At 38.4% G+C, this 19,405-nt stretch overlaps 1 protein-coding gene across 4 annotated transcripts in view; it reads left to right on the forward strand.

The window, feature by feature from the left end:
• The window catches only part of negr1 (neuronal growth regulator 1), a 695,685-nt gene extending 676,544 nt beyond the window's left edge, over positions 1–19,141 (forward strand). For all 4 annotated transcript variants that reach the window (XM_062978156.1, XM_062978157.1, XM_062978155.1 and 1 more), the window contains one exon: positions 13,300–19,141. In XM_062978156.1, coding sequence (XP_062834226.1) covers positions 13,300–13,424 — 125 coding nt within the window. In that variant the 3' untranslated portion in view covers positions 13,425–19,141. The remainder of the gene's footprint in view (positions 1–13,299) is intronic.
• The last annotated feature ends 264 nt before the right edge of the window (positions 19,142–19,405 follow it).

Consider the following 19,405-nt stretch of genomic DNA (forward strand, 5'->3'; position numbering starts at 1 on the left):
ACCAATTAGGAAATGACATTTATCACCCAGGAACAGAAATCATAGTACACCATCAAATCATTCCTGACAGATGGCCATCAGCCTCTGAATAAGGAAATCAATTCCTGGTTTGAAAGTGCTATTTCCTATTTCATTGGCTTTTCTGGGGCTGAGAGTGTGTGACTTGCCAAAGTGGGTGGATGAGTGGGGAATCAAGCTGCAATCGGAGTCCAACACTCAAACCTCTGCCTCCCTCCCTCTCTCCCTCCCTCCCCCTCTCTCTCTAAACTTCTCATACCTTCCAAGAATTCACATACTGTATGAAAGTTTGGTCAAGATGGTCAGAGGAGGGCAACTAAAATGATCTAGGGTCTGGAGAACAAGCCCTATGAGGAGCGGCTTAAAGGACTGGGCATGTTTAACCTGCAGAAGAGAAGGTGGAGAGAGAGGAGACATGAGGAGGGCCATGTATAAATATGTGAGGGGAAGTCATAGGGAGGAGAAAACAAGCTTGTTTTCTGCTGCCCTGGAGACTAGGACGCAATGGAACAATGGCTGCAAACTACAGGAAAGGAGATTTCACCTGAACATGAGGAGGAACTTCCTCACTGTGAGAGCTGTTCAGCAGTGGAACTCTCTGCCCTGGAGTGTGGTGGAGTCTCCTTCTTTGGATGCTTTCAAGCAGAAGCTGGATGGCCCTCTGTCGGGGGTGCTTTGAATGCGATTTCCTGCTTCTTGGCAGAATGGGGTTGGACTAGATGGCCCACGAGGTCTCTTCCAACTCTGTTATTCTATGATTCTAAGTGAGGACAAAAGGGGGTGGGGAATGTTAAGAGGAGAGAGGGCCTGGGACATCTGGGAATTGTAGTTTTAAAGCGGGCATAGTACTATTGGAGAAACATCTGCTTCAGCCCAATGCTTTTATAAATGGAGAGAATTCAGAGGCTTTGTTCTGCTACATTTGTAAAGCTATTGAGATGAAATTTGCCAGAATGGAAGAAAATATTCATAATTCTTTGCCTATCAAGTTTCATAATGTTTGACCCATCCACTGATTTTTTTGGGGAATTTTCAAACAACATTTTTTTAAAACGCTATCAGAACGACGGCCCCACCTCTCCGCCCCTCTTCCTTTTGCCCTGATTAGCTTAGCCCAAGGCTTCTGGGAAATGGAATTTTGTCCAGATAATGGCTTCTTTTTTTTAATTTTTTTAATTTTTTTAAAATGTTACCAGAACGATGGCCCCGCCTCTCCGTCCCTCTTCCTTCCGCTACATCCGAAGACTTCAGAGACAGACGAAAAAAAAGGTGCCTTTTGATTCAAATTCTTAATATTAGGAAGGCAGTGAGCAGAAGGCAGTGAGCAGATGTTTGAAAACTTGCTTCAAAAGTGCTTTCGAACCAAATTTGAAACAAATTTAACGGACTAACGAAAAATTTGCCCAACCCTACTCTTTATCATATTCATGAATAGGGCTATCGAATATATTTTGCACAGTATATTCCCTGTCTGGTGATCTTCTGGAAATGCAGAAGTCATTTTATAATTCTATACCAATCCACTCACTGATCCAGCTAGTGCAGATCACATTTGTTAGTAAAGGAACTGACAATCATAAATAATCTGTAAGCATCCCTATATATTAGGATTGCCAGGTTTTCTATAAAGCAGTGAAGAACTTGAGGGTGTCAGGACAAGATTACTATGAGATTTTAATCTCATAAAAATCCAAAAAAACAAGACAAATACAAATCATCATCATCATCATCATCATCATCGGCTATCACTCGTGGACAAGTATGCTTGTCTTCCAAGGGTAGAGTCTTGGTGGTGTGCTCATAAAGTGACTGTAGAAACCTATTCTTGAGCTGCATGGTCTTTCATAATGAAAACATAACTTCCAGATGGAAGGTCGTCCCAACAAAGATTTGTTTGACCCACCTTCCTCTTGGCATGTTTCTCCCTTTTGCCCTTTATTTGTGCCTCTTCAAAATCCATAGCACTGTTGGTAACAACTGATCTCCAGTTAGAACGCTCAAGGGCCAGGCTTCCCAGTTCTCTTATTTTATTCCACATTTTTAGGCTAGCTTTAAATCTGTTTTCAAATCTCTTTTGTGTCCACTGGCATTCCATTATTTGTTCTTGAGCTGAGAGTAAAGTAAATGCTTTGGAAGATGGTGATTGGGCATTCAGACAGTGTGGCCAGCCCAGTGAAGTTTAAATCTCATAGTACTCCAAAACTCAAGGAAATCTTATGATGCCAGTCATTGTGAAATGAACACTTCACTCTGATGCTTGCATCAGCCCATTTGGATGGAGAGGAGAAAGTGGTGCCATCCCAACCACAATTCCGGCAGATAAATTCCAGGCATTTAAAACATAAGCCTGATTGCTGCCATACATCCCAATTACTTATGGTTCAATCTGGTGATGACACAACTGACACCTACTCTGAAATAAGGAGCTGGGGATCACTTTTTAAAAAATGTTTATTTCTTTGGGCCAAACAAATAGAGTATAACATAAGCCCTTTTCCTCATGAGGAAGTTTAGAAGATAACATAGACAACTTATACGGTATATATATATTAACAAAAAAGAGATTCAACTTTTCATATGGAGCTTGGATCCCCGTATTACCACAGTATGGGGTTAGACTTTAAGATGAGTTTAAGGGTTCCCAGGAGTCCTGCTTCCCACTCTGCAAAATAATACAATCCACCATTGTGTTTATTCTGACTAATGGATCGTTGCATGTATCAGCAGTTTATTATGCATACATGTACAGATAGAATACATGTGATTGTTCCATGTGCATTGTACAAAAAATGAAGTAATCATCATCCCAGATATTTCCTTTATGGTTCTCTAAGATAAAATGACACACCTGGGGCTGAAGGCGCAAGCTGCCAATTCTAGTAAGAAACACATTTTTGGGCTGATTACGGTGGTAGGATAAAACAGTCCAATGGATATACTGAGGAGGCCTCATATCAGTAGTTTATACTTACCAGCCTGCAGAGTTTTTCCATGTTTTTGTCAGATCTGTGACATCTCTTGGTGCTAGACGAAAGAAATTTCATTTATTTACCTGAAACAACCTTTGTAAATAATACAGAATCTTTTTTTTAAAGATCACAGTCAAATTGTAGATTGGGTATGTTTGCTTTTGTACAATCTAGATAGGATGCATTATGTTTGCAGTTCATACCAAGGAAAGCAGATTTGCATAATTTTCTACTTATTTAAGAAGTCACAACAATCCAGATTAGCTCGTACATTGGGGTAACTGTTTTAATGTGATAAGATGAAATACCACCTACAGCATGCTTGATCATCCTGGCTTGATTTTTGATAAAAATGAAAGGTTGGTTTTGTCATACTGATTTCTAATTTAACTTTGCTTTTTAATCAAAGGAAGTAAAAGAGAACTGTACTAGTTTCGGCATCACTGAAAATTCAGGTGATTAATGAGGCCTACGTGCTTCAGAGCTGAAAGCACTGCTCATGCAAATGAAAGTCTCCGAATTGGGGCCTAATTTTATATGTTGTAAATTTATTGTATTAGGTGAAGCATCTCTGTGTGGAGTTAAAGTAATGTTTGGTTCATGATGGAGCTTGTGCATAATAAGAAGCAGATATCTCAACATAAATTGGAAATTGTCAAGAGTGTGACAGCTGTGCCTCTGACTTTCTCTTACCAGGAAATGAGGGGAAATTTTAGTCTGCTATTCAAAACACAATTAAATTGCCAACTCAGGGGACTGCAGAGCCACAAAGCAAACACAATGTGATGAACTTTTGAGTGTTTCTTCCATTAATATTATTACATCTCCTGTGCTTTGTCTGCCACTAAGCTTAGAAAGGCCCTTTACTTAGTAAATATTAATGGTATTTCTATTTCCAAGATGATTAAAGAAGCATTAGAAATCAACATGATGCCTTTGTGTATGTGTTATACCACCTGCTGTTTCTCTGAATTTAAAACAAGCATAGTTAAGGGACCTTTTTCTGCCAAACCATCACTTTGCCTGGGGACTGTTGGATCACTCTGTCTCTGCTCTAAGTCACATTTCCATGTAAATGTTAACAAAATTCTTCCACTCATTTTGCTTTATGTACAAACTTTAAAAATGCACATGAAACTATTTCTAAACTTTTTAATTCTAAACAAGAATCCAGGTACATATTCTACACCTATGCCAGTTTGACAAGGGGAGTCTCAATTATTCCTTTTTTTGATTGCTCTTAAAATGTCTCCGTTTCTCTTTTCTTCTCCAGCTTATTTAACATACTACAAACTGAGTTCAACATGCAAAGATAGTTTGCACTGAATTAACTCAGTGTGGGGAAAGGAAGATGAGAGAAGTGGAATCTTGTGTTTCCCAACAGTAAACTGGTGCCACCTCTCCTAGCTTGCATGTTCATCCTTATTTTGGCATCTTATTCAATACAGAAAGTATGAATTCATAAAAGTTATGACTTATTTTCAATAACCCACTCCCTACAATGATATAAATGTGGGGAAAGAAGGAAAATCACATAGAAGGAACAACACTTTTATTTGGAAGAACAAGTGTCTCCCCTTTCCACTTTAACTATACTCCGGAGTGCTGTCTGCCTGCAGCTGCAATCCTATACCTACAGAATGCAAAGGAACATTGCATTCTGATGTACAGATTTTATATTTAGGAGTTAGGATTATAGGAGGCGTACACAGGCCTCCTATTTTCCATCACAGCATACTGAGATTGCATATATGCAACCACATAATCTGCTACAGCAGGACTGTATTGCCTTCTTTAATGCCCCTCACCAGGGACTGGCATCTTCTGTGTGAGAGAAGACAATGTTTCTTTTTCAGTCCTGCAGCTTTACATGCAAATGGCTTGACTGTCAAGCTTAGCACATTAAATGATACAGATATATTCTTTCAACTCAACCATGTGAGGTGTCAGTCTTAGCAGACCAATTCAATGGTCATCTCTGCACTCTCTTTGTTGATCATAATTCCTGCGGGCTGCTCTAAGGTCTAGCTTTAAGCACAGTTTTCAAAGAATGCATCCAGCATTCACAACATGTAGAAGTCTGTGTACATTCATCATACAGAGGTGAATCTTGCCTGGCAGCCCCTCTTCAGCTGTGAGAAATTCAATTACTGTTTTCTACTCAGAATGGGTATCAATGACTGTTGTCATTTTAGAACTGCTTGGTCATGTTCCCCTTTGCTGTGCAGGAAATAGTGGTGGAATGAATCTTTCTTGAAAACAGTAAAGAAGGCATGTGCTGCCTTGAATGTATAATCTTTTACTCTAGCTTTTCTACATTGTTAAGAAATAAAATAATATATTTTTCAAATATATGTTGTCAGACAAACCATGATGGAATATCCAAGAAACACAGCATTGGTGCCAGTCTGATGGGCCTCTGGACAGGTTGTTTAGTGTTTGTGGCAATTAGCAGCTGCTCCCTTGCTAGCTCAGACAGGCTGAGCTCAAAAACCATGTATTAGTTTATATATGAGATAGTGGAAGAAGGCTATTCACTCATTCATCCAATGATGGAAGCCCTAGTAGCACTCTATAGATGATATCAGGGCAGCTTTGCTTGTCCAATACCAGGGATCTTGTTTAACTTTGGGTTGACTTAGCATGTGTGTTTGTGTACCTTTAAATCGCCTGTCAACTTATGGCAATTTCATGGCTTTCATAGGGTTTTCTTAGGAAAACAATACTCACAAGTGGTTTTGTCAGCTCCTTCCTATGAAATATAGCCACAGCATCTGGCATTCATTGGCCATGTTCTGTTTCAAATACTGAGCAGAGTTAACTCTGCTTAGCTTCCAAGATTGGTTGAGATCTGATGCTTTTAGAGTATTATAGCCTCTAACGTTTCACAGATGAAAATAAACACACATGTGAGTAATCAATATTTGAATGTGGACCAGATAGCAAAAGCTATTAAGCATGCAACTAGGAGAGGTTGTAGCAATTTGCCCCACACGTAGCCGGCAGCAGGCAACTTCTAAGGTGTGGGGGATTTGAATCCCCCTGTGGAGGAGACCAGAGCTGGCACATGGGGAAGGAGGCAGAGCAGGAGACTATTTAACGCAATCACACCTAATCTCCCTCCTTTGATCCTTGTGTGCATCACTTCACAGGAGACTTACTAGCAATTTTTATGAAAATCAGCACACATGTGGGCAAGCAAAATTTGAGTGGTGCCCAGATAGCAAAGGTATCAGGAGGAACATGCAATCTGTGACCTCATTACACTTACCAAATTCAGCATCTTAGGACACTTCTAGCCTGTTTTGGGGATGGATTCCCACTCCAGCCATCACACAACATTGTGTGACTTCCAGTGGAGGCCCTGCCGCCAACTGGGGTGGGAGTGTCCTTGGGCACTTCCCTCCCAACATGGAGCCTTCCCATGTTGTGCTGGCTCCAATGGAGCCAGCACAATTCTGACCTGTTTGGGCAATGCTCCCCCAGTGTGGTGAGGGAAGCGCCAGAGCGGCACACAGGACCACCCTTGCTAGCAAAATGGCGGGGGGGGGGGTCCCCTTTGTGATAAGGCTATAAAAGAGGCTATAGCAATTTTACTTAACCCCACTGAAAAGGGAATGTTTCCACCACTCTTTTCCTCTCCTCCCGGCTAAATGAATAGATTGGAAACTACTTTTGTACTTTTAATTCAGTTTGCAACAATTTAATTGAGGACAGAAGACGAAAGTAGTAGTAGAAGAAGAGAGAAGCCAAAAAAATGTTTAAAGCAGTTGAAAATTGAGATAACAAAGAATTAATCAAAACGGTTACTGTCAGATTGGAAGAATTTGGGAATATGGGTTAGTAGAAGGCATCAGAGAAGGACAGGAACCAGGGAATGTATTTCTGGTTGATGGCAGATGGAAATAGATAACCAAGCTGAAGACATGATCAGCAATTTCAGAAGAGACTTATCATTCCCTGATGATCTGGTTGCAAGCTGTGCTTGGATGCACACTAAAACTGTTTGCCTTTTCCTTCCCCCACCATCACATACCATTTTATCATAAACTTGCTAAAATGTTTATGCATAAGTGTTCTTATGTAAAAAAAATATATGCAACTGCGTTCTTCTAACTACATTTTTAATTTGGGCTGAATATTTTAACAAATAAAAGAGCTTAGTTTTCAATAGGTGGTATTGCTTCTCAAAATTCGGAATTTAAAATATACTGTGTTCAAATTAAGTATGTAAAGAATATTTGTACATATTTTCATCTTGACGACAATGAACATCATTCTTGACACCTCAAAAAATCACATTAAACAAAATTGTCAAGTGCAGTAAAGTGTTTTTTTTTCTTTCAGTAAGATTAAAAAGACAAATAATGCCTTTCATTTCCCGTTTTCTAGTATTTTTCATTTTCATCTGATTTTGTGGAATAAGAAACATTTTGCACATAGAAGCATTATATTTTAAATTCCAAAATTATTTTCTGTATCAAAATGCTCAGAAAACCACTTTTTAGACAACATTTTTATTTGAAAGTCTGTGTGTGTGTGTGTGTTGCATGAAAACTCTACCTTCTCTCAAAGATTTGTGATAACTGAAAGGAGAAATTCATATATGTTGTCCTTTCCTCATTAGCAAAAGGGTGAGATGCACATTGATTTGCAATCATAATATCCTTCCAATTGTCTTCTGTGACAATTTCTAAATAGAATCTTCTAACAGTCCTCTGCCCCTTTTTACACTATACAAATATATCACTATCATCCCAGTTTGTCAGCCATAGTTGAACCATATGAAATCCTGGAGTTGTAGTTTGATTTGATGCCAGAGCTCTCTAATTGGAAATTCTAAATACCCCTTCCTGAATACCCCTTCATATCCCAGGAATCGATAGGAAGTTAAAGTGGCATAACAGTATTATAATTGTGTCTTATCAAAGCATACCAGAACCTTCAGTGAAGTTCTTGTGGTTCTTTTCTTTCCAAGAGAACCTTCTGCCACCATAAATGTTCAGAGGTGAGGGTGGTGGTAGTTTTCTGCTGAAAACCTCAGGACTGGCACCATTCTATCTACTATTGGGACTAACTTGCAGATTTTGGACTCTTCTCTGACAGCTCAATGATTGATTATAGCTGGAACAAGGAAAGCTTTTCAAATCCACTGATGACATCCAATGGGGCTGCTCATTAGCCAAACCGACTAAACTGACTGGGGTCATTTGAAATCTTTGTCTCTGAATAATTTTCTTCAGCAGCTTCAACACTGTTTAATTCATCTTGACAACTTTGACTTCATTTAATTTGCTTCAACAACTTCAACCTCATTTAATTCACCTGCTTTGCCCAAGTTCTCTGTCCAGGGCTTCATACAAAATTGAGGTCAGACCTTGATTTGCATCTCCACTTTTCCTTAGCTTTACCCTTGACCTGAATTGTGGGCACCTAGAATTAAATGCATTGTCATTTATTTTGAAAGTTGATTACCAAAACAATCTGCTTTACAGATAACTTTGGTACCTACCAGGAACTTTGTAGAAAGCTTACAGAGTCATTTACCTCTGTAGTTATATCACTCTGTGTCATTAATAAATCAATAGCACCTACAATAACTGGCAGCTACATCTATCAAAAGCCTGAAAAAGAGAACCACAGGAATTGATTTTGGTTGTATCTAGATTCGAATGTACATTTGAATCTCATGTATATTTACATTAGAATGTATAATGTTTGCCCCCAAAACATTACACAAAATATTCAGACACTGAGCACACGCAGTGATCGAGATGCTGCTTTTGTGTGAATCAGAGGGCAGAATCAGAGGATATTTCAGCTATTTTTATGACCACTATTGTCTACTGTTTTTTCCCTCTACTGATGTCAGTGACATCAAGCAACCCTCTTTGGTTCTAAAGATAAAGTAATACATTGGGATTCAAGAGCCCCTATCCTGGTTCCCCAGATCAGGCCAACCATTAGCATACCAAGTAGGCTGCAGATACAACTGCTGAAATCAATAACACCTTCTGAAAAATTTCTTATCTTCTTGATTTCTATCTAAAATTCTCCAAGACAAAGCAATCTTAGTTTGCAATAACAATATATAGTGATGTTTTAGTACCTTAGAGACTAATGCTATAGTGATATAGATGCATGACCCCAGACAGAAGCAGGGATCAAAATACACATCTCCAAAGTTTTTCACATTCACCTAAAATATAGAAAAATGAAACAAATTAGCATGAGTAATTTGATGTGCTTGTCGAAGGCTTTCATGGCCAGGATCACAGGGTTGTTGTATGTTTTCCAGGCTGTATGGCCATGTTCCAGAAGTAGTCTCTCCTGACGTTTCACCCACATCTATGGCAGGCATCCTCAGAGGTTGTGAGGACTATCACCTCACAACCTCTGAGGATGCCCGCCATAGATGTGGGTGAAACGTCAGAAGAGAATACTTCTGGAACATGGCCATATAGCCCGGAAAACATACAACAACCATGAGTAATTTGCATTACACATTAGCAGTACTACAATATAATATTTCCACAAAGAGTTTCTGCTTGTGCTGTTGCACAACACATCCACCCAGTTAGGATTTCTAGGAGTTGAAGGCCAAAACATCTGGGGACCCACAAGATGAGAACCACTGCACTAGAGTCTGTCCTGACACATTGACTAAATGAATATGTATATCATTACTGCTTTGTGTTCTGACTAATCTACCTTTCAGGATTCATAGCCCCAGATCCCTGGCAAATTTCCCCACAGAATAGGGAAAGTCTATATTCATACATCCACCAGGTGGTGGTCATCAGTTGGTTAACATGTATGAGATCCTGTGGATCATGACTCGCGTTTCCTTAAGCAATCTAGGTTTAATGCTAAGCTTGAAGTCAATGTCCTTCCTGCATACCATAAGACAGTTACTTCTTTTGTTTTCAAGACAGAATCAGGGATGTGGAATATCATTTTAATAATATGCTGTAGTCAGATACAACTGCTGTCTTTAGTTGTTCATGACCACATCGCCTAGAGTACTTGAACATCTCTTCTTTAGATACAAATAATTGCCACAAACCACAATGATTGCTATAGAACTTTCATGAATCCTGGAAAATTTCAAGCCATATATCATATGTTCACAAAGTCCGCAGTCATATCTGTTATTGATGGGTGCAGAAATAAAGCATTTTCAGAGATGGACAGACTTTAGAATCCATTGAAGCTTATAGAGGAAGAAAGAATTATACTCAGGGTTTCTGTGTCTCTACCCCATGGGTTAATAACATGGCCATCACTGAGAAAGAGACAGCATGCTGTAGTTTTTTCTGGATCCCAGAACACTTAATAAAGCTATACTTAGACAACACTGTTCCATTCCAGTGACAACAGATGTTCAGTGTTGATTGGCTGGTAAAAGCATCTTTATGATTCTGGATGCGGAAGATGGATTTGGCAAATTGGATTAGACAGGAAGCCTGCTGACCTGTGCATTTTGAACACACTATGGGACAGATACAAATGTCTCAGTCTACTTTTGGAATTAGGTCAATATGTGAAGTCTTTCAACAAAAGAATTTTGAGACATTTGGAGAAATCACAGGGGTTCATACAATAGCAGATGACTTGATTATAGAAACGCCCACACTTGAAGATCATGGTTCAATCCTGAGAAATGTGATCAAGCATATTAAATTCATTTGACAGAAGCTGTAGCTCCTAGTCTAATGGGTAAAAACGAACAAAACATATTATTTCAACTTAACGTCAAATGATAGCAGCATTGAGTCTCCCCTACCCTTGATTGCACACATATGCACACACACATGAATCATAGAACCATAGAGCTGGAAGAGACCACATGAGCCATCTAGTCCAATCCCCTGCCATGCAGGAAAAACACAATCAAAGTCCATGAAGAAGAAGCCACTATCTTGTGGCAATCCCCACGTGCCAGGCAGCAACCACTATAAGAAAGGAGATGGATCTGTTACTTCGCCACTTGAAGTGCAGTTGATTGATATTCCCATCCCCTCTCTTCTGGGTGATCTCTGGTGAAAGCAGGAGTTGCAACCCTGCTTCTGGACCTCACACTGGAGATTGTTCATGGAGGGAAAAGTGGAAATGTCACTCAACTGCTGCCCGGTTGACAGGTGAACAGATCACCATCCTTCACAGTGGTTGGTGCCCAGTAAATTGAGGTTGGAGGGGTCAGATTAAGAGACATCACCAGCTATATGATAAACCTGATTATATAGCTAAGTAAGTAATCCTGAATTCTGGCTGTAATTGTGAAATGCCATCCAGCATTTTAAAAGCCTCTAGATGTCAACCCCTATGAGAGTGGGAGATCCACTGAACCTTCTTAATCCTGCAGGACTTCATCCCAAGCCTCTAGGGGAGTGTGAAAAAACTGTCTTTCACCCAACAACCAGAAGAATAGACATTGCATTCTCCAAAACTGAATCCAATATCCACACACCCCATTTCCCTATAGTTATAATTTACAAAATATAGAATCTGGTCCAAAACTATCAAATCAGCAGAACAAAGAAAACGTACATGCATTCCCTCATTCAGAATGAAATGTGTCAATCAGTCCTTAGGACTTCCACGCACAATAAAATCAGCATTTCTACACATTTAGGAAATGACAACCCACTGTGCCCTTCACACGACACAAGCTTCAACTGGAGGGGGGGGGGGGGGTGTGAGGTATTTTGCTGTTTCTAATGTGTTGGTTTTTCCAATGATTCCTAAGCTGGATGGAGATCAACTTATTTTTGAATTCCCCACATAGAGACAGGCAAAATGGCCAATTTCACAATGTGATATTAATTGCTGTTGCCCACTTTTGTTGCCCGCTTGTAAATAAAATGTTGGTGCTATGTGTGGGAGGAGCCAAAATGCCCTTTCCCCAGATCATCAATGGAGAGGCTTGGTAAAAAAAGGTAAAGGTTTCCCCTGACGTTAAGTCCAGTCATGTCTGACTCTGGGAGTTGGTGCTCATCTCCATTTCTAAGTCCGTAGACAACTCCAAGGTCATGGGCTGGCATGACTGCATGGAGCGCCGTTACCTTCCCGCTGGAGCAGTACCTATTAATCTACTCACATTCGCATGTTTTCGAACTGCTAGGTTGGCAGAAGCTGGAGCTAACAGCGGGTGCTCACTCCATTCCCGGGATTTGAACCTGTGACCTTTTGGTCTGCAAGTTCAGCAGCTCAGTGCTTTAACACACTTTGCCACCGGGGCTCCATCAGAGGCTTGTGGAAAAGGTTAATTTAAAACCACTTCTTCCAATCACCAATGCAAAGGCTTTGAGAAAGATGAAGGTTAATTTAAAACTACTTTCTATGTTTTGGGATAATTTTTTTTAAAAGATAAATAAAATCCTGGAGAGACAATGGAAGGAAATCACAGTGCAACTGACCTCAGGGAAAGTGCCACCTTAAGAAAGGTGTTTCTGTTTCAGTGGAAGAGGCTTGAGTGTAAACAACCACAGGGAAAGTGCTGCCTTAAGAAAAGTGCTTCTGTTTCGGTCAAAGGGTCTTGAAGGCAGGGCTGCCTTAAAGGATGCTTGTTTTAAAAAGTGTGATGATTTCCTTGAAATGAGAGGAGTCATTACCTGCCCATGTGATGGGAATTAAGTGGATGGTTGAGTTAGAACCTGGAGGAGGTGATCTTAGTGTGATGGGAGTAAATTCTTCATCTTCTTTAAAGACAGAACCTTACGAAACTCCGGCCTTTCCCCCATTTTCTCTAGCTCAATGTGTTGAAGTCCTTAGTTAGGAAACATCATCTCACAGGGAAATTTCAGCTATGTAAAAGTATTATTGTCCCTCCACATTTGTAGCTCTGATTATTCATGGATTTGATTAAAATATTTTCTCCAGTGTTACTCTATAGTTAACATCCTTATGTCATGCTGGAGGACCTAGAGATTTCTAGGGAGAACATCTCTCTAGGAATCTATGGATCCTCAAATGCAATTTTGTGGTCTGCTCCAGAAGAAGTCATGCTAGAAGACATGTACTTTTTTAGAGAGATGTCCTCTCAGGTTAAAAACAATAGTAATTGCTTTATTCACAGTTTTTTTTTTGTTTTTTTGCTTTCATGGGGGTCCTGTGCCCCTAACTCCAGCGAATGTGGTGGGAATGCACACACACACATATATATTCTTCTTTTGATCTAGAATTTGCTACTATTTGCTAGCTTTTGAAATCTATTCATGGCATCATACTAGTTCTTAGTATTTTTCTGAGAAAAAAATGAGTGGTGAAACAACAGTGACATTTTCACTAACTTGTATCCTTCTCTTTCCAGCTCCAAGTACGACCCAGCTTGGGATCACCGGAGGCGCTGAAGTTCTATTGTCCTGCTGGTACCTTGTCTTGACACTGTCCTCTTACACCAGCATAATGTACCTGAAGAACATCATTCTACAATAAATGTAAAGAACCATGGAAAGCTTTTAAGGATTCTTTGAAAGTGCTGATGACTGGATCCAATCTGGTAGAGTTTGTTAAAAAGCAGCGTGGGATATAATCAGCAGTGCTTATATGGGGATGATCGCCTTCTGTAGAATTGCTCATTATGTAAATACTTTAATTCTACTCTCTTTTTTATTAGCTGCATTACCTTGTGAGGAAGTACACATTGTCCTTTTTCATTTTCTTTTTCTTTTTTGTTTTGTTTTTTTAAAAAACGTGAAAACTCTGAAATTACTTTTAGAGGATATTAATTGTGAGTTCATGTTTGTAATCTATAACTTTTCAAAAGCATTCAGTCATGGTCTGCTGATTTTGCAGACTGTAGTTTACATTAAAAAGAACCCAAATATTGCAGTTTAAAAAAGTGATCTTTAAGGCTGCAATACAAGCATTCATTTCCCTCTTTAAATAAGATTCTATCTCCATTGATATAGAATCCTTTTTTAATGAAAAAAATCCTAAATGATATTGCCTTGGATTCATTTCTTCAAAAATAGAAAATAAATCTAGATTTTATTCTAGCATGAGACTCAGATTTCAAGAATGAGCTTTGTAATATAACTGCACTGTGCAGTTATGCTATGATTTTGATTTCCTTGTCAGTTCAGCATGGGTGTGCCTTCATAAGATACTGCTTTTCTCTTCCTCTCAATCAAATGGGAGATATATAAATATATAAATATATATATTTTGGTAGATGCTACGCTCAAGGATGTCGATCTCTTCTTAAGGACAAAGGTGCTATTGGTTGTAAAATGAATGCCACCAGTGGGATAAAGGGACACTTGCAAACACTGAGCACAGCAGACAGAGTTAATAAATGGAACTTACAACATGTATTCGAAATCTGAACAAATAGCAGATATCTCTCAGATACTTCTTTATGAATGTAACATTTCTTGTGTTCATTCTAAGTTTAGAATTTTAAAAAAGGGTGCACAGAAAGTGACCATCCCTTTATTATTATTATTTTGATAATTAGTGATGCAGTATGGTTCTTCCTGTTGAATTTATCCTGTAATAAGGTGATTCATGTATAGAACATAGTGCTTAGTTATGAAAAACCTGTTTAAAGGGACTTTTTATCATATACAAGCAACTCTTTGGATTTTGTTAGCATACCAATACTGTTTCAAAGTTTTCCCAAAGTCAATTTTCATGGACATTAAACCACTGTTTCCTCTCCAACACAGATGTGGCTGAAAAACTTTTTCACATGTCTTCTGTGGCTCAATAATATATATGAGTCCTATTTCCACCTGTTAATGTGGAGGAGGTTCTGTAAATGTGTTGTAGCATTATGATGCCACACAAGGTGGGAAGGATTATGGAGAAATCTATTACTCTAGAAAAAGAAAGACTGACATGTCATATAGAGCATTACTTCTTAAGCTATTTGATGCAATTTGTTGTGTCATCAATACCATATTTGTGTCAATGACTACAACTGTTTCTTATGTTATTGGAAACTCTCCAGATACTGCCACCAGATGGTTTAGGGACCAGCACTGGTCCATGGACGACCACTGTAGAACACAGGCTCTTTTGCCTTCTTTATGATAGCATCTTTAAACACAACTTGTGGGAAACATTTCAAATAGGTTACTAAATTTCTGTTCCTAGTATAGCATAACCATTACATTTCCTGCTCAGCAAGTCATGTTTCAGGTTCCATATCCTGCAAGTCCTGCTTCAGTGCAAATGGACTCAAATATAATCCTAAATAAAACCTTAGGAAACCCAACCTAATTAGCAACATATCTTCAAATGGTTATAAAAATGATTTCTCAAAGAAGAAATGGGAGGAAAATAACCTGCAAATTGGTAGCATCATACTCATAGGCACAACATGTCACCTACAAATTACAAAAGTCAAAACTAGCACCTGAAAAATGGAAGATAACATCTATACCATTCCTTACAAATGTTACTGTAGTATGAATTGAGGGAATACTAAAGAGTTTCATTTGAATTTATTCTGGTTCCTTCACAAGTAGGGAGAAATTGCTCTTTGCTGCTTGACTGAGGACAAACGTATTTGTTTTGTGTTCAGGATGAGTGATAACAGCTTGTCTCTTTAATTGAACTTGTTATGGTTTGCACAGAAAAGTGCAGTAGAGCAAACTAGTGAGAATATAAAGTAAGCTGTTGTATCTCAGAATGAGTTTGTGTAGATGTCATGGTCTCAAAGCAAAGGACAATTTAGTGATATCCCAGCTAGACATAGAAGAGGCCGCAATGGTGTAATTCAAGTACATTAAGCTGTGATTTTCAAATAAAGACATGTATTATATTAAACAAAACAGTTAAATTACCAATCATTAAACCTTATACAAGTGGGATGAAAGGGAAGGTTAAGATGTGCATAATGCAAATACTTGGGCATTTTGCAATGCCACCACAAACTATTCAGTTCTACATACACTTCACAAGTTGTTCTCTACTTGTTGTCTAGAGAGTATCAACATAATCAGCTCACATACACGTTTACATATAAACATCTCCACAATAACATACCAGTAGATTATGAAGGATATCCAGTTTAACAAGAGTTAGGAACTGCTATGTAGATCCTACTGGATGGTAGTAAATATCATTGACTCTTGATGGTTTTTTGTTCATTAATAAAATGTTTTCTTTTCATATCTATATTATAAAACTGTTGATATTGCATGGATGGCATTTTGGAGGGGGGGAACCAAAAACATTTGATTGATCTGATATGATATTCTGATCTTTGGTATGTCTGACTGTTCAGATTTCCAAGGGTAGCAGGAAGTACAAGTTAACTTGCAGTGGGTGTTTTATATGCTTTTTTGCTTGGTGGGCTGTTGGGGTAGGTTAAACAGTATGTGGTAGTTGTTTCACCTGCCCCCTATAGGGTGTTACCAAAACGCACAGAGAGCAATTAATGTAAGAGCTTTGCACATCCTGTTGACCTTGCAATTTTGAATGTCTACAGTTACTCTCTGTTCCCCCTTGTATTGCAGCTTTAAAGTTATAGAATGTATTCAACAGACTGAAAGAGCAGTGCTGCAGAAAGTAGTATCTCTGTCAGCACTCAACAACATGTCTCAGAGAGAGAAAGAGAGTACCTATCTACCATGCTTTCCCCATGCACAAAGAGCTTTCAATACCTTTGCTCATCCCAACTCTGTAGTCAAGCTAACAGTGTTCATAATTCTTCCCCAGCACATGCAGTCTGATGACTCCTGCAGCAAAACAGGGTGATATTTTGTTTTTTATTAAATACCTGTGATGAAAGGATTAGTAATGTTTGCGTGTGTGTGGAATTTTCTTCCACAATAGTAGTTGAAACACATTAGCCCCATGTCCAGCCCAGCTTCGGAATTTCTCCTTGGTGTGATTTGTTTTTTTAAAAAATATATATCTCCCTGCTCATTCAAGAGGATGATTGTATGTATAAAGCGGGGACACAGTCCTATAGGTATTTACTGTGATATTGGGAATGTCTCAGTACATGCTTAGCCCCACAAAGGCTCCTTTTTAAAAAATCAGCCAAGAGCCTAATCCTGTCAAGACAGACACGTGTATACTGTTTTGCACAAAGTAGTCCCATAATTATGTCATAAGGAATAGCATGTGTCTATGTGCTTATAGGATAATTCTCGAACAAAAAATATCCTTACTTTTTGGTAATCCTTTTCTATATGATCATTGTACAATTTGGGAATTATTAAGACTTGATGTGGATTGTGTTGGTTTTCGCAAATTATAATAACATTTTACAGAGTTTACTAGTCCTTAAACTGTGAGGTATGTTTGCTTTCTTTTATTTCTTACATGATAATCTGTGCTCATCTAGTTGATATCATTGCTGTTCACATTTTTAAACAACCACAATTATATTTCTCCCAGTCATGGAAAAATATGAAAAATAAATGGATTAGCTCCAAGTGGTATAATTGAGGAGTTATTGTGCATAAATTGTCCAGTGTTGAATAGTTAAATTGTGGTAATCTATTTGATAAATCAGGACACTTAACTACAATTGTGTTGTTGACAGGTTAACATATACAGGAAAAAAAAAGGTTGCAATTACTGTGTTGTAGATAGTGATGCTGGTTGAAGGTAGAAATGTCTCAGTATAGCAAATATGAATGGTGAGGTTTTAAAAAACAAGATTAACTGGGAAATTAGCTATTCATAATTGAAATGAAGTATAGTTTCGATGTTCTTCTCTATTCTTCAAGGCTGTGTTTTATTTTTAGCTACAGAAGTCTTGGAGTCACCACCACTAAAAACTGGGAAAGTTTTGCTTTTGGTATTTTGCACATTTTCAATGCTCAACATTATGCTGACCAAAACACCCATCTCCCCATACAATTGTGTGCACTTAATAATGTGTATACCAAAATATGTATTTACATGGATAAATGATATGCCTTAATGCCTCAGTATGCACTTACATTCAGTCTGAGGAAAATAGTCCATATATCATAATATTTTGGGGTGGCGGATTCATTCTCTACCCCCAAAATGGTATTTAACACATTGAAGTATTATTTCACCAAGTAGACTGTGTCAGAAATTCAAAGCCATGGTGGAACTCTAAGGTGAGAGTCCAGGTGGGAGTTCTAATCTTTTGTACGATAATGATTATGGTTCCCATCCAGATCCATTTCAATCTGTTGGCTTTCTGCCATTTGTTTAAGTCCAGTGATGACTGCACCTGGAAATTATGGTAAACCTGAATAAAACTTTCGCCATTAACCCTTGCTAATAGATAATCATTGTGGTGTAAGCCTGGCCAAAATAAAATCCATCAAAATGAATGTTGCCAATTGATTGTGTATGGCAGTTCACAAAGGGGAAAATGTTATTCTGTTTAGGACGGCCAAAACAACTTGGCTACCTATGAACGGCAATGCTTGCCTTGTTTTTCAGTCTTGCTGCACGCCATAGCAAGACATATTCTGTAGTTGTTTAATGGAGCACTGTGAGTGTGGAATTAAAGAAAATTTATTTCAGTTATACTTGTAGGGTTCATCAGTGCACAATTTGAACACAATTTCTTCTCTTCCTTTCTTTAAATATGATTTCCTGCGTTGGTTCTTCTAAACTTAGAAGGCCTGGAGCATCTTCTCTTTATTGAGTAAGGAAGTCTCTGTCCCAAAGCAGATGAATCCACCCCTTGTAATGTGGACGAGGAAACCGTAGCAAAAGAAATCTATTAGAGAAAGGATTAGCCGCATGAAAAATAGAAACCAGTATAAGAGAGAGCCATAATAAGATTAAAACTGTATAAAGTTAAAGCACACTTTTCAAATTATGTATGTTATATTTCTTAAACATCTTGTAGTTTAAGATGTTTAATACTAGTAGTATTAAAAATGTCATGTATTCTTTGAAATGATGTTTGGATATACAAAACAGACTGCTAGTTTATATCTCATGTATGTTACGGTATATTCATGATTTTCCCTGCTTTGCTATGAATGTGACAGCTATATTCTTCTGCTAACACACTTGTGTTTTGTAGCCTCTAATAGCTAAATTGGAGGTGACTAATAGCATGTGTCTACATATAAGCAAGACCTATTGAGTGTCACTGAAATCAAAGGGACTTACTCTTATTATTTCTGTATTGGACAGCAGCCTAAAATGAAATATTTCTTTAGAGGCAGGGATAATAAAAAAGCTAACCCAGTTTACCCTAGCTTCTATTATTTGTAAATGATATTTTACTTTCCTAAAATTAAGACAAGTGATCCCAACCATTTCATTGCATTTCATTTCCCAATGCTCCCCTCCCAAGGAAACACTACTTCTTACTTTGCCCAACTTTCACCAGAATTTATTTTCTATAGAGAGTTCCCTAGAGGTCAGTGACAGAGATTCACTTGGGAATATAATTCCTGGTTGGGTGTTCTTCAGTGACCTAAAACAAAAGTATTGTGTTTGCTGTGAGATGACGA

Source organism: Anolis carolinensis, chromosome 4 (assembly GCF_035594765.1).
Source record: "Anolis carolinensis isolate JA03-04 chromosome 4, rAnoCar3.1.pri, whole genome shotgun sequence".
NCBI classification, from domain to species: Eukaryota; Metazoa; Chordata; class Lepidosauria; order Squamata; family Dactyloidae; genus Anolis; species Anolis carolinensis.